This window comes from Tachysurus vachellii, chromosome 7 (genome assembly GCF_030014155.1).
Source record: "Tachysurus vachellii isolate PV-2020 chromosome 7, HZAU_Pvac_v1, whole genome shotgun sequence".
Classification (NCBI taxonomy): Eukaryota; Metazoa; Chordata; class Actinopteri; order Siluriformes; family Bagridae; genus Tachysurus; species Tachysurus vachellii.
In genome coordinates, this window is record NC_083466.1 from 29,528,506 (window position 1) to 29,545,156 (window position 16,651).

General features: G+C 41.5%; 1 protein-coding gene across 1 annotated transcript; it reads left to right on the top strand.

Annotated features, from left to right (window-relative positions):
- On the top strand, nt 1-16,335 carry LOC132849146 (zinc finger protein 850-like). The gene is made up of 4 exons (XM_060875371.1): nt 1-213; nt 1,847-2,866; nt 6,085-6,102; nt 15,118-16,335. Exons 2-4 carry the CDS (start codon nt 1,861-1,863, stop codon nt 16,026-16,028), a joined length of 1,935 nt encoding a protein of 644 aa, XP_060731354.1. The 5' UTR covers nt 1-213; nt 1,847-1,860; the 3' UTR covers nt 16,029-16,335.
- The last annotated feature ends 316 nt before the right edge of the window (nt 16,336-16,651 follow it).

The window sequence follows — 16,651 nt, forward strand, 5'->3', positions numbered from 1 at the left end:
TATTTTTCTGTTTGAAGAACAGGATATATTTACCCAAGCTAACCATCACCACATGGACTTTACATATATTTTCGGCTAGTATATTTCTATAACAACATTTCTGTTTATAAAAATAAGGTGGATAAATGTGTTTTGTTTTAGATTCCTTAAAGTGAAACTGCTCCTTTGAGCTGCTAACATTTACTGACTGGATCACTGAATGAATATGAATCAGTAAGTATACAAATGGTTTGAATCAGTTAACCTCATCTAACAAACCTTCAGTTACATGTATGCATGTGAGGGACAGAGATTAGCCACAACAATGAAAACAGATGGTTCAGGTTTTTCTTGATGGTGTTTAGTTTCAGGTGAAGATTGTGCCTCTAAAACGAACATAAATCTAATGTCCTGTTCTAATATAGTAGATCTTTCTCAATGATATTTGGTCTGTTAAACCAAGCAGAATTACTGAGGAAATGTTTCTTTGTAAGTACAATGGTCTGATATTTTGTTCAAGTGATGTTGATGGCACTGGTCAAGGTTGGGTTTGTGTGGGTACCATGCCTGATCATCTTCGTTAATAATCATAATGTTCCTAGTTAGGCCAACATTGGTGAACCAATCTGAAAGGAGAAATTGTACCAAAGCAATCTTAATTAATTACTTGATTAACAAATAATGGTTAGATATACTGGTGTCAAACCAATCTCTGGAGCCAGGCCCAGGTGTGGTGTCCGCAGGTGACAGTATACAAATCCATAGTTATAAAGGCAGCACTAAGAAGCTTTGGGTGGAAGCATGTTTGTCCTTGCTATAGGGAAGCTTTCAAGATGAAGAAAGAAACCTTCCAAATAATGGTCACTGAAGGCTATCATCATTCACTCGAGAAGTTTAGAAAAGACAGAAGGGTTTGGTACATTTGGTAGTTACAAAAGCTCAGGCAGTGAAGGGATTTAGAGAGACTATGGAAAAGACCTTCAGGTAGCAACAATGATTTATCTTCTTCTTCTTTCGGCTTTTCCCTTCAGGGGTCACCACAGCGAATCATCTCTCTCCACCTAACCCTATCTTCTGCATCCTCAACACTTGCACCCACTAGCTTCAAATCCTCATTAATTACATCCATATTCCTCCTCTTTGGCCTTCCTCTTTGCCTCCTGCCTGGCAGCTCCATGTCCAACATTCTCCTACCAATATACTCACTCTCCCTCCTCTGAACATGTCCAAACCATCTTAATCTCGCCTCCCTAACTTTGTCCCCCAAACGTCCAACATGGGCTGTCCCTCTGATGTACTCGTTCCTAATCCTGTCCAATCTTGTCACACCCAAAGAGAACCTCAACATCTTCAGTTCGGCTACCTCAAGCTCTGACTCCTGTCTCTTCTTCAGTGTCACTGTCTCTAAACCATACAGCACGGCCGGTCTCACCACTGTCCTGTACACCTTCCCCTTGATTCTTGCTGATATTTTCCTATCACACAGAACTCCTGACACCTTTCTCCACCCACTCCAACCTGCCTGCACTCGCTTCTTTACTTCTTTCCCACTCTCTCCATTACTCTGGACTCTTGACCCCAAGTACTTAAACTCCTGTACCTTCTTCACCTCTTCACCCTGTAACCTTACTATTCCACTTCCCTCCCTTTCATTCACACACATGAGCAACAATGATTACTAACAACTATATATATATTAAAGGGTTGTAAGTAGCACTTGAATTAGCTCCTTAGCACAGTGGTTTAAAAAGAAGTTCCATGAGCCCTGATTGGTTAAAATAGTTTTCTCATTTTGTTATCAACAGTGCATGTCTTAGGACAATAAGGTTTGTGTTTTTCTTCTTATTTTTTGTTTTTCTCTTCCCAGGAATTGACAATACCATGATGCCCATAAAAGACTTCAGTATTCAGCAGACAGCTTCTATTCTCTGTACTATGACCAATGAAGAAAGAATGCAGACTGAGCTTCACCACTGCTCAGACTGTGGGAAGCGCTTTAGTCATCGGAGTATGCTTCAAAGACACCAACGCATTCACACAGGAGAGAAGCCGTATGACTGCTCACATTGTGGGAAGAGTTTTTCACAGCTGATCACTCTCCAACTTCACCAGCGCATTCACACAGGAGAGAAGCCATATGACTGCCCTAAGTGTGGAAAGCGTTTTGCCAGACTGAGTAATTTCCAGCAACATCAACGAGTTCACACAGGAGAAAAACCATTTATGTGTGTATTGTGTGGGGCAAAGTTTACTCACAAGGGCAATCTCAAAACACACCAGCGCATTCATACAGGGGAGAAGCCCTATCACTGCTTACATTGTGGAAAAAGTTTTGCTGATATTAGTAACTTTCTACAGCATGAACGAACTCACACAGGAGAGAAGTCATTTCACTGCTCACAATGCGGAAAGAGTTTTAACCTCCTGCGTAATCTCCAACAGCATCAACGCATTCACACCGGAGAAAAACCCTATCACTGCTCACAGTGTGGGAAGAGTTTTAACCATAACAGGTCCCTCCAGCGTCACCAGAGCATTCACACTGGAGAGAAGCCGTATCACTGCTCACAATGTGGGAAATGTTTTAATCGGGAGTGTAATTTCCAGACCCATCAGCGCATTCACACTGGAGAAAAACCTTATAGCTGTTCACAGTGTGGAAAACGTTTTAGCCAAAGAAGCGCACTCAAAGCACACCAGCGCATTCACACGGGGGAAAAACCGTTTCAGTGTTCGCAGTGTGGGAAGAGTTTTAATCAAAAGGATACACTAAGACATCACCAGCGCATTCACACGGGAGAGAAACCGTATCACTGTTCACAATGTGGAAGGAGTTTTACCCACCCGAGTACTCTCCAAAGACACCAGCGCATTCACACAAAGGATAATTCCCATCATTACTGACTAAAATGTTTTGCACAACTGATTAAACTCCAGTTTCACCAATGCATTCACACTGGGGGAATAAACCAAACAAAAAAAATAACACAAATGTGCCAAGAGAGTCGTTTTTGTGTTAACTGTGTAAACTGTAGGTATTTGTCGTGCTTCCCAATAAACATTTATAATACTATACAATATAATATATAATTGTGTATAATACAATTAGTACTAACCCTGTATTCTCACTTTTTCACTTATTCTCACTCAGAGAAAACTCTGAGACTAACTATCACAAAGAGTAGCAGCATTAAGAGTCTAACACACTGCATACAAACATTGACCACTTACTTACAGTATCTCCTGTAAGTCAGGAAAAATGTCAAAGCATTCATAACTCCGTTATATGTGAGAACAAAACTAAATCTTATAATTGTTATCACTTCAAAGATTTTGCTACCAGATACAAAACCCTTATCCTTTAAACAAACAATCTACTCCTACACTCAGGGACCCAAGACCATCAAGGAACATCATACATGATTATAATTCAGATTTGTCACAAATTCTCCAAACAAATGGAGCAGGTGGAAGGAAGCCTTTGATAAATAAAAACTATGTAGAAACCCATGTTTGTGATTTTATATATATTGTACGTAATAAAGGGAAATGAATGTCTTTGCCCAGCAATGTAGTCCAGTAGGTGGCAGTAAAGTTTGCTTGTTGGTGTTTCTTGCGTGTTTTAATGTGTCTGGTAATTCCATTCGTCCTGTGTCTCTGGTCCGTCTCTGAACTTTTCTATGAATGTATTTCCCATAGTAGGCTATGTAAAAGCATAGATACTTGATACACAATTTTAATGACAAAGAAATTCAACACTCCCCCGGTCCAAAGACATGCATGTGTAAGGGAAATAAGCCCCCCCAGATGTTTTGTTTATTTTTTTTATGCTTATGATTGTTAACTGGATTGTATTGTTAATGCTGATGACATTTGTTTCTTCTGGGTTTTGTAATGTTTTGGGTTTTTTTTCATGTTCCCTTAGTTGAACATATTTGTGTCTGTGTCTTTAAAAAACCGGAGCTCGACAGACAGGTGTTATTAGTGGAAGTGCGCGAGAATGCGAGATGCGGAAGTGCAGTAATATACTGATCCACGTTGTGCTCACAAAGTTTTGAAATAAACGAACCATTTGTCTAAATATCAACACACTTGTGGACCTTGTGTGTAACAAAATTGGCGAGCCAGCCAGGAGATTTCATACATGAAAATAGCGAGAGTGCGGCTTCAATAGTGTGCGCGTGAGTGAAAAAGATCAACGCGGAAAACGGAGATGGATCTTCGGCAGCTGCACGAGGAGCTCGGCGCGGAGTTACCGCACCTGACATGGGATCAGCTTAAAGAATTGGCTGAATTTGCAAAAGTTCCTGTGGATAAGGTGAGAAAAAAGCATGTTATCGTTCACCTAATCAATGAAGAGATTGATGTAGTTATCGAGAAGGAAGATAAGGAGGCAGCACGTCAGTTTATTGGAGATGTTTTGGAATTAATAAAACGGATGAAAAATGAAAACGCTCGGGAGGCAGAAAAGAGTTTAAGCGAGGACGAAGATGAGCTGGCAAAGTTAAAAAAACAATATGCAGACCTCCAGTTGATGTTTCAGAGTTCCACAAAATCATTGGAGAGCGAAATTATGAGGCTTAGTGATCAAGTAAAGAAAAAAGAGAGCAGGTCAGCCTCAGCTATACCTAGGGATGCCGAGTCTCAGCCATCAAGAGTGCCAGAAGTGACCATCAGACGTGATTTTAAAATTTGGGGACAAATAGGTGAGAGAGGTCAAAAGGATAGACTGTCATACACAAATTTGATGCATCAGATAGACAGTGGAGTTCAAAAAGGACATGCTGAGACAGAAATTGTGGATGCTGTTGTAAGATCTATCACTCCTGGACTCAGCCTTCGAGATATGCTTGAAATTAAAAGCAATTTGACGCTTCCCCAATTAAAGATTATCCTAAAAGGCCATTTCAAAGAGGATGGGCCCACTGATTTGTACCACAAACTGGTAAACATCACACAAGATAACCGGGAATCGCCTCAAAACTTCTTGTTCAGGGCCATAGAACTGAAAGAGAGACTTCTGATTGCCTCCAGAGATGGTGAGGCCGAGGAGCAGTATAGTGTTGAGCTGATTCAAAAGAAGTTCTTACGGTCTGTCAGTACGGGTCTCATAAGTGACCACATAAAATTTCAGTTGAAAGTTGACTTGGAAAATCAGAGTATTACAGATGAAGAGCTCATCGAGAGGATGAATGACGCTACAGGTATTGAAACAGAAAGACAACAGAAACAAAAGAAAAATGCATGTGCAAAAGTGACAAAAGTAAATGAGCTCCAGGCTGATGTACAAGCACTACAAAGATTGGATAGACAAGTAGAAGCAACAGATAATGGACATAAACTCTGGGACGGGGCAGCGGCTAGAGGCAAAGAACAGAAGAGTCAGAGCCCCTCCTCCAAACGAGAAGCTGAATTGTTCGAACTTGTCAAACAGTTAAAAGAGGAGATAGCAGAAATCAAAAAGAGCATCCATGAATCACAACCCTCCTTTCGTTATGGTCGTCCATCCTCTAGAAAGATATGTAAAATATGTCAAGACAGTGGGAACAGTGAGCAGTGTAATCATTGTTTTAAATGTGGTCAGCAGGGACATTTTTCAAAGGATTGTAGGGCACAAAGATATACAGTTAATGTGGACTAAGTAATTGCAGTTGATCAAATGGAGCTTCACACTCAAACACTGAGATGGGATGGACCATGCAACATTGTTGCTGGGCTGCTTAACAAAAGCATAAAACATCTTGAACAGCAAGTAGATGCAAAGCAGCAATTTGCAAGTGCAAACAGGCTAGAAGGATCCATCTACGCAGCCCACCTCTCTCCGAAACGTAAAGCTCAGCTGCTGAACTTGGTGGGAAAGAAATGTACTGTCAAGTGTTTGTTGGATGGGGTTCCTGCTCAAGCATTGTGGGATACTGGCTCACAGGTCTGTCTGATTAATGAACAGTGGCGTAAAGAGCATCTACCTCATGTAAGAGTAAGAGGCACAGAGGAAATCCTTGGACCTGGGACATTGATGGGCAGGGCTGTGAATCAGACAGACATCCCCTTTAGCGGATGGATTGAGGTAAAGTTCCAGCTGGACACCTCTAATACATCTAACACAGAGCTACTTGTGCCACTGTTGGTATCAAAGACACCTGGTGTGGCAGAAGAGCCAATCATTGGGTATAATGTTATTGAACATCTTTTGCAGCAAGAGAAAGAACAACCATCTCAAGCTATCATAAATACATTGACCGCAGCCTTTTCAGTGGATTGTAAAAGGGCCGAGGGGCTCATACGATTGGTCAAACAAGGAGATTCCAGCACTTGTGAGGGAACAGTTAGAGGAAGCCGACAAAGAACAAAAATACCACCTGGTGAGACAAAAATGGTAAAGTGTTCTGTGCGGACTGTTCCATTGACATGTAACCAGGAGATGTTGTTTGTTCCAGTTGAGAGTCCTGAGTGGCCTGAAGGACTCACAGTCACTGAGAATGTAGTCAGGCTCCAGAGAGGCACCTGGTCAAAGGCCCTCATCCCAGTATGTAATGATACATGCCATGACATTATACTTCAACCACGCACCGTGTTAGGCCATGTACAGAGCGTAAAAGCGGTCTACCCTGCTGCTGCAAAACCTGTGGAGATAGAAGACTCAGTGGACCACAGCATGAAATCACCAGCAGTAGAAAACCCCATAACAACCAAAGAATTGAACACGGGATCGATGACCCAGTGTAATGGAGATCTATGGGACCCACCTGTTCCAGTTAACCACTTGTCACCCCAACAGCAGAAAGAGGTGAGGAAACTGCTGAGGGAAGAATGTGCTGCTTTCTCCAAAGATGATCAAGATGTAGGTTGTATTCCATCGCTGGAGTTGAAAATCAGACTCAAAGACACAACACCAGTCAGGCGAACATACATGTCTGTGCCAAAACCACTTCATAAGGAAGTCAAAGAGTATCTGGAAGATCTCTTAAACCGCGGATGGATCACAAAATCAAGATCTGAATATTCTTCGCCCATTGTCTGTGTGAGAAAGAAAGATGGAAGTCTGCGACTGTGTTGCGACTATCGCGAATTGAACCAGAAAAGCATACAAGATCGTCATCCAATTCCTCGCATCCAAGACATGCTTGATAGTCTCAGTGGAAGTGCTTGGTTCTCCATCTTAGACCAGGGAAAAGCCTACCACCAAGGATTTTTGGAGGAGAGCAGTCGTCCAATGACTGCATTCATTACACCCTGGGGCCTATACGAATGGATCCGAATTCCATTTGGTCTGTCTTCGGCACCCGCAGAATTCCAACGTTGCATGGAGGAGTGTCTAGTAGGGCTGAGAGATGAAATATGTCAACCATACTTGGATGACAACCTTGTGCACAGCAAAACCTTTGACGACCATCTCAATGACCTACGGAAAATCTTGCGTCGCTATCAACAGCATGGGATCAAGCTGACAGCAAGGAAATGTGAGGTCTTTAAGAGTCAAGTGAGGTTCCTGGGAAGACTGGTGTCCAAAGATGGATATACCATGGACCCTGCCGACATAGCACCGGTACAGGCCTTAAGAGAGAGGACACCAACAACAGTAGGAGATGTTAGGAAATTGTTAGGATTTGTATCATATTTCCGCTCATATATACCAAACTTCTCTAGGATAGCTACACCACTCTATGACCTTCTGAGCCAGGAAAAGGGTCCAGGCCAGACAAAACCTAAAAGTAAAGTGAAAGCCGTTCGGAAAGGGAACAGCCAGGGACAGCTCCCCTCAAACCATCCTATTATCTGGACGCCAGAGCATCACAAGGTTCTGTCCCAGTTGATCGGTCTTCTTTCACAACCACCTATTCTGGGTTATCCCAATTTTGAAGAACCATTCAGTCTTCACTGTGATGCATCCCAAGAAGGCCTGGGGGCGGTCTTGTATCAAAGACAGGGGGGCAAGTTACGGGTCATTGCTTATGGATCAAGGACATTAACAGCCCCAGAGAAAAATTACCATCTTCATTCTGGGAAGCTCGAATTCTTGGCCATGAAGTGGGCAATATGTGAACGCTTCAGGGACTACCTATACTATACCCCTTCATTTGTTGTATACACCGACAACAATCCATTGACCTATGTGCTCACGACAGCCAAACTAAATGCTACCACACATCGCTGGGTCGCAGAGCTGGCCGATTTTAATTTTGTTATTAAGTATCGTCCAGGAAAAGCCAACTCAGATGCAGATGGTTTGTCTCGTATGCCGCTGGAAATGGAGGAATATATGCAGAGGTGTTCAGAAGAAGTGAGTCCAGATGTCATCAGCTGTGTAACCAAGGCCCTCAGTATCCAGTCAAAAGAACACACTCCGTGGATGTGTCCAGTAACTATTGAGACAGCGCTGCGTGAGGAAAGGAATGACCCATTGGCTTTCAGCTGGACGGCACTGAGAGAAGCCCAAGAAGAGGATCCAGTGATCAGCAAAGTGCTGGGTTGCATAGAGAAAGGCAAATGGCCGAAAGATGGAGAATGGAGTGGTCATGATGGCCGGTCAGTACTGATGAGAGAAAGGAAAAAGTTGGTCTTGGACGAGCATGGAGTTTTGTACAGGAAAACAGCAACCCGTTCACAGCTTGTACTGCCCAAGAAATTTCACGGTTTGGTTTTTAAGGAGTTGCATGAGAACATGGGTCATCTTGGTGTAGAGAGGACGCTTAACCTGATAAGAGACAGATTTTACTGGCCACACCTGCAAAAGGATGTTGAACAGCATGTCTTAAGAGTGTGTCGTTGTTTGAAGACGAAACGCCCCAACAAGCCAAATCGAGCACCACTCACCTCCATTGAAACAACACACCCTTTTGAGCTGGTTTCAGTTGACTTCCTCCACCTGGAGAGATGCAGAGGTGGATACGAGTATATCTTGGTCGTCATGGACCATTTTACACGCTTTGCCCAAGCCTACGCATGCCGCAACAAATCAGCCAAGACAGCAGCCCAAAAGATCTTTGGGGGTTTTGTGTTAAAGTTTGGGTTCCCTACAAGGCTGCATCATGATCAGGGGAAGGAGTTTGATAACCAATTGTTTGCACAACTTCAGCAGCACAGTGGTGTTAAAGGTTCCCGAACGACACCCTACCATCCACAGGGGAATGGGCAGGTCGAGCGATTCAATCAAACACTCCTATCGATGTTACAGAATTTAACTGACAGGGGAAAAGCTGATTGGAAGAACTCCCTTTCCCAAGTTGTTCATGCATACAACTGCACACGCAATGAAGCCACAGGATTTGCACCTTACTATTTGCTGTTTGGACGTCACCCAAGGCTTCCAATTGATATAATGTTCAACCTGACCCCCGGGGACCAATCAACATCTCATCATGAATATGCGAGTAACTGGAGGAAACGAATGGATCAGGCCTATCAGCTGGCTTCGGAAGCATCAAAGGTGGAGGGTGTAAAGGCCAAGAGCAGGTATGACAATAAGATCTATGGAGCAGAGTTACAGCCTGGTTGCAGAGTTCTCATTAGGAATATGACAGAAAGAGGGGGCCCAGGTAAACTTAGATCGTATTGGGAGGAACATGTCCATGTGGTCCAGAAAAAGAGATCAGAGTGCCCAGTCTACGAGGTGCACCCTGAAACAGGACAAGGGCGCGTCAGGGTGCTTCACCGTAACATGCTTCTTCCTTGTGAATTCCTGCCAGTAGAAGATGCCAAAGTCATTCAGAAAAAGGCATTAAAATTAAATAACAGCAAAAATAACACCAAGCAGCAGGCGAGAGACAGTAGCTCAGAGGATGAGAGTGACTGGATTGGATTTCAGGGTACTTTTAGTACTGGTCAGTTCCACAAACAGCTCCGTCCTGACGCTAAAGAGTTCTACCCAGGAACTACAAATGAACCTGCAGTAATGGACAGCTCATCCACAGAACCAGCCGAGCATCATGAGAAAGGAATGGAAGAGGGGGAAGAGGAAGGAATAAGTGTGTCTGAAGAAGAACAGTCCTCAGAGACAGAGGAAGTGGTGAGATTTGAGAGGGAACCAGAGCTGCTAAGGACTGAGTCAAATGAAGACATCTGCGAGCTAGATGAAGATGGGGTCCAGAGGCTAGAACCTGCACTGCCACAGAGGTTATATCCTTTAAGAAAAAGAAAGCAAAAGCAGACATTTACGTACCACACACTAGGACAACCTACACTAGAATAGTCTAATTCACAAGCATTACACGCATACACTTACAGACAGGCACACACATTCATCCATACTGACGAACACATACATACGTACCTATACATGCATACACATTTTCAGGTAGAGAGGTTGTGGAGGGAAAGAAAACATTCACTCTACTTATTTTTTGTATGTTATTTGATGTATAGCATTTTAAGATACAAGTTACTGATACAATTGATGTGTTAGGAGTGAAAATTGTTGAATTTTCCGTTGACCCTGTTTAATCAGACATGATGATGACATATTGGTGAGAGTATGGCAATAAGAAGTCGTGTGCAAGAGTAAGATCTGGAAGAAGTGCCATAAGAGACTGAATTGCGTTAAAACGTGCCACATATTAATCTAGTAGGGTTGTTTGAGTTGACGGTATAAAAGACCTGCTGAAGGATATTGTATATGTTTTAAAAACAGACAATGTAGCTGATTTCATGGTGCACAATGATGTGAGCTACAGACACATTACAAGAACATAGGAGATATTTGTATATGTGATTTTGGCTAAGCCAATATTGTATCCTTGCATAACTATAACTGACTCCTGCGGCTCAACCTACACGTCTCAGATGTTGGGATTAAACGGGATGACGGGGACGACATCATTTTTGGAGGGGAGAGTGTAAGGGAAATAAGCCCCCCCAGATGTTTTGTTTATTTTTTTTATGCTTATGATTGTTAACTGGATTGTATTGTTAATGCTGATGACATTTGTTTCTTCTGGGTTTTGTAATGTTTTGGGTTTTTTTTCATGTTCCCTTAGTTGAACATATTTGTGTCTGTGTCTTTAAAAAACCGGAGCTCGACAGACAGGTGTTATTAGTGGAAGTGCGCGAGAATGCGAGATGCGGAAGTGCAGTAATATACTGATCCACGTTGTGCTCACAAAGTTTTGAAATAAACGAACCATTTGTCTAAATATCAACACACTTGTGGACCTTGTGTGTAACACATGGTAGGTTGATTGGCATCTCTGGAAAATTGTCCGTAGTGTGTGATTGTGTGAGTGAATGAGTGTGTGTGTGTGTGCCCTGCGATGGGTTGGCACTCCGTCCAGAGTGTATCCTGCCTTGATGCCCGATGATGCCTGAAATAGGCACAGGCTCCCGAGGTAGTTCGGATAAGCGGTAGAAAATGAATGAATGAATGAATGAATGAATATTAACAGGTTTGAGACAGTGCATTGTCTCGGTCTGCATTTTCTGCCATGAGACTTAAGACATTTTTATAATCAAAGCCATAAAATACATAATTGCTGGCATTCCATTGGCCAAATTTGGTTATAAATGACCTCCTCTTGCTAATACACTAATAGAAAATAGTACTATTTTGGTATAGTACCTAACCCTAGGTCTAATATAACTTGTAGATCACATGGTATCTACTGGAGCCATTATAAGGACATCATTACTCATCCAGATCCATGCTTCTAGGTTACTTTGATCATGATTTAATGATGCCTTTAATGGTTAACAATGGTCATTTACAGTGGAAACCATTAGAATTTCTGTGATGATGTCCATGTCACCATGTGTGTAGTGTCTGGTTTATTACTGTGACATTCACAGTCTAGTAAGTAAGTAAGTAAGTAAATAAATAAATAAATAGATTATCTTCTATTCCAGCCTTCATCCAGATATTATATCCCTTCATGTAAACGTTTAACAGGGAGTAAAGCTATAGAAAGAATTAGTAAGTAATCTTGTTCCTGCTGGAAACAAAACAAAAGAAAAAATACCACAGAAACCAGACATTTCAGGTAGTGTAACATCAATATACACCTATATTGTATAGATGTAACACTTAGAACACCATTCCAAAGTTATGGAACAGAATATAGGGCAATTTGAGTTGGATGAAGGTGCTACAGTAGGTGGCAGTAAAACACTTTTCAGCTCTGAAACCACAGAAAAAGAAGCAGTTCTATGTTTACATCTACTGTATGTGGCGACGGTTAAATTCGGTTTATTTTTAAATAAAAAGCCGTTAAGATTTAAATCTACAGGTAAGTTACATTGTTTCTCTGAGCTGCTCGGGATCCGTTACAAGATCTCTGACTGGATTCTAATTAGATCTCTGCTTCATATTTAATAGTGTCTACAGACCTAATAAGAAGAATAAGAGTTTAATTTTTTAACTTTAATATTTCTTTAGTTTACTTCAGCTGACATTATCCTCATCGTCTAAGCGTTATTTCTGAATATGAATGATCATAGTGTTGACTTTATTTTACTATTGACCTGGGAAACACGAAGTAACGGGACTTATTACTCAATAATCTGTAAATATAAACGCATAACTCTGTTGATGACGCCTTCATCTTAGGTATTGTTGCTAGGCAGTTATCTGTGACGTATATTATTATACGTCATTATTTGTCTCCTAAAACAAATACATGTGTATACAGTATAATCTAAAGATAGTACAATGTAAGTGCTATTGTTTACTTCTGCTGCTGAGTCCTCAGTTGACTTTGAGAATTTTCTTGTCATCAGCTGTAGAGGTCTTTCTTGCCTTACCAGTCCCTTTATGTTCAATTAAGTTTATTTGCATAATGTTCAATGTAAAGACTTATTACTATTGAGCAAACCAGAGATGATGGTGGCAAGCAAAAAACCCACTGAGATGAAATTAGAAAGCAGCTTCGAGACGAACCAGACTCCGAAGGGATCCTAGCCTCATCTGGGTGAAGCTCGATAGTGTGATCATGAATAATATCATGTCTATAACTGTACTATGTTGTCAAAAAGTTTAATTGGGTAGTCTGGAATTTTTTTCTACTGTAGTTTAAACATTAAGTTTATTTTGTTTGCATTTACATTTATGCCGTTATCTAGAGCGAACTAGATTTACAGTATCTCACGGAAGTAAATACACCCCTCACATTTATTATAACTTTTCATTTGACAACACTGAAGAAATGACACTGTGCTATAATGTAAAGTAGTGAGTGTACAGCTTGTATAACAGTGTATACAAAATAACTCAACACACAGCCATTAATGTCTAAACCACTAGCCACAAAAGTGAGCCATCTCCCTGGTATTTTCCACAACAGTCTCTTGTATCCCCAGGTTCTCCATGTGGACCATCTTCAGCAGCATTGAGCAGCCTCCATTTGATACAACTTCAACCAGAAGTAGGGCATCACGGTGGATACCAATATCCCAGGCGAACCATGTGCATTAAGAGAGAGAAAGAGGTTATTAGGTATGCTTTTAGTCACACGATGGTTAAGGACAATGTACATTGTGTGCAGAGTGCAAGCAGGGACTCTATGACTAGCTATAGTCAGCATAACTAAAAAGGAGTTCCATAAGGAGAAGCAGACAGGAGAGCTTCCTGGGACATAAAGTAGTTAGCCACTGCATTATCAACAAACCTGAGAAAGAAACATCAGCCTAGAATTTCACAGAAGGCAGTGCCCCCTGCTGTAGCCTTTAATACTTGAGGTACCAACAATATTACAGTATGTACTGTTTGATCAAAGTAGGTGTGTTAATAAAAGACCAAAAGTTTGTTCAGGTACTGTGCAGTGAGACCATTCAGTGCTTTGTAGGTCAGTAGTAGTCACTTTAGGAGCTGTGTGGATAAGATAGGAGTTATGTGTCATATCTTCTGCTTCTAGTTAGGACTAGCTGCTGCGTTCTGGACTAACTGGTGATTGTTTATGCCCCTACAATAAGGCATCACAATAATCCAGCCTAGAGTTCATGAACTAGTGTTTCTGCATCATGTAATGACATCATATTTCTTATCTTAGCAATATTTCTGAGATGAAAGAAAGCAACCATAGTAATATTATCTACATAAGCTTCAAATGAGAGACCAGAGTCAATAATCACACCAAGGTCTTTTTTTTATTACTGAACATGATGAAATAGAAAGACCATCCAGAGTTACTCAGGAATCAGAAAGCTTACTCCTGTCTGCATGTGGTCCTTGTACAAGCACTTCTGTCTGTCAGGGTTAACAGGAGAAAGTTAGTAAGCGTCCACTGTCTAATGTTCTTTACACATTTCTCAGTTTTATTAAGCTGGCGTCTGTCTAGATTTGTTGAAACACGTAACAGTTTACATTCTAATTTTCCAGTTGTCTGTTTTTAAGGTGCATGTGATTTATACCCGGGTGCTAGCTTTTTCCCTTGACTGCAACACCTCCTCATCTGCCAGTTAGACGAAGCAAGTGTAGGAAACTGTATCCTGGAGGACTTACTTCTTTTAATGCCACATACTCATTTGGTTTAATTCATGTTTCTGCTAAATACATACTCAGTATTTTAGAACTTAGATCATGACTCATTGCAGTTAGCAGATGGTCAGTTTAGCCTTCTTATCTCCTCCCTGGCTTTGGAGCTAGGCCTGTTTTAAAACTATGTGTGAATATAATGAACATCATTCTGTCCAAACTAAGCTCCCTGGTTCTCCCTGGTTAATAATGCTCCAAACAAGTCAAAGGGTTTAGAAGATGTCTCTGACTGTTGGTATTTGTTTACTTATTATGATTTCCTTAAGTTTTATATTCCACTTGAGTAATAACAAACACCAATGATAAAACACACTGAATATTATGGTGCATTAAAATTGGGGAAACAAAATGAAAGTCTTTGTCCTATATGTTATGTAAAGCACTGGATATTGCACAATCATTGTGCACAGCATAGTCTCTACAAGATACAACTAAGTAATTTACATATTATAATAGTTAATTTGTTGTCAGCAAATTCCAAAAAAATTGTCTGCAAATTTTTCTTACATCTTACATTTGGGGCATTGGGACAATACTGTTTTATGTATTTTTCTTCTTCTTAGACAAACACAAAAACATCATGTCCACAAGAGATTCCAGTAACCCTCAAAAGACTTCCAGTACACTGGATACTACAACCAGTTCTTCACATATGAAGAAAGATTGTCACACTTGCTCAGACTGTGGAAAGACTTTAACTTCCCAGAGTAAACTCCAAATCCACCAGCGCATTCACACAGGGGAGAAACCTTATCACTGCTCACATTGTAGGAAGAGGTTTATCTGCAAGAGTGCTCTTCGAAGACACCAGCGCATTCACACAGGGGAGAAGCCGTATCACTGCTCACAGTGTGGCAACAGTTTTAATTGCAGGAGTACTCTCCGAAGACACCAGCACATTCACACAGGAGAAAAGCCGTATAACTGCTTGCACTGTGAGAAGAGTTTTACTCGGCTGAGTATTTTACGTGAACACCAACGAATTCACACAGGAGAGAAACCGTTTATCTGCTTACAGTGTGGAAGACGTTTTTCTCAGCGCGGTAATCTCAAAACACACCAAAGACTTCACACGGGAGAGAAGCCGTATCACTGTTCAGAGTGCGGGGAGAGCTTTAAACACAAGACGTCTCTCCAGGAGCACCAGACTATTCACTCTGGAGAGAGACTCTATTATTGCTCACACTGCGGGAAGAGTTTTAATCGAGAGAGTCATTTCCAAATCCACCAGCATGTTCACACCGGACAGAAGCCGTATCAGTGTTCGCACTGTGGAAAGAGTTTTGCTCGACCGACTACTCTAAGAAACCACCAACACATCCACACTGGACAAAAGCCATATCAGTGTTCGCATTGTGGAAAGAGCTTTACTCAGCCGAGTACTCTCCAAAACCACCAGCGCATTCACACAGGACAGAAGCCATATCACTGTACACAGTGTGGAAAGAATTTTAGTCTCTCAAATGCTCTCCGAAGACACCAGCGCATTCATACAGGAGAGAAGCCATATCACTGCTCAGATTGTGGAAAGAGTTTCAATCAAAGAAGTCACCTCCGAACACACCAGCGCATTCACAGGCTCACAGTGTAGGGGAAGCTTTACGTTTACGGCATTTGACAGAAGCTCTTATCCAGAGCGACTTATGTTATAGCTTATTTTATATAACTGAGCAATTGAGGGTTAAGGGCCTTGCTCAGGGGGCCAGCAGACTTTCTCCTCTTTGACTTTCTCCTTATGGTACTTCAGACTAGTGTTAATTTCGTCAGACGAGACGAGACAAAATATGTTCGTCAACAACCTTTTTTTTTTTCCATGACTAAGACGAGACGATGACAAGACTGCACCACTGTCCAAAAACACTGACTAAGACTAAATTAACATGCATTATTGTTGACGATATTTGATACAACTTCAACCAGAAGTAGGGCATCACGGTGGATACCAATATCCCAGGCGAACCATGTGCATTAAGAGAGAGAAAGAGGTTATTAGGTATGCTTTTAGTCACACGATGGTTAAGGACAATGTACATTGTGTGCAGAGTGCAAGCAGGGACTCTATGACTAGCTATAGTCAGCATAACTAAAAAGGAGTTCCATAAGGAGAAGCAGACAGGAGAGCTTCCTAAAACTATGTGTGAATATAATGAACATCATTCTGTCCAAACTAAGCTCCCTGGTTCTCCCTGGTTAATAATGCTCCAAACAAGTCAA

What these genes read in the sequence shown, in the direction of transcription:
- LOC132849146 (XM_060875371.1), top strand. Translation starts at nt 1,861, where the DNA reads ATGATGCCCATAAAAGACTTCAGTATTCAGCAGACAGCTTCTATTCTC.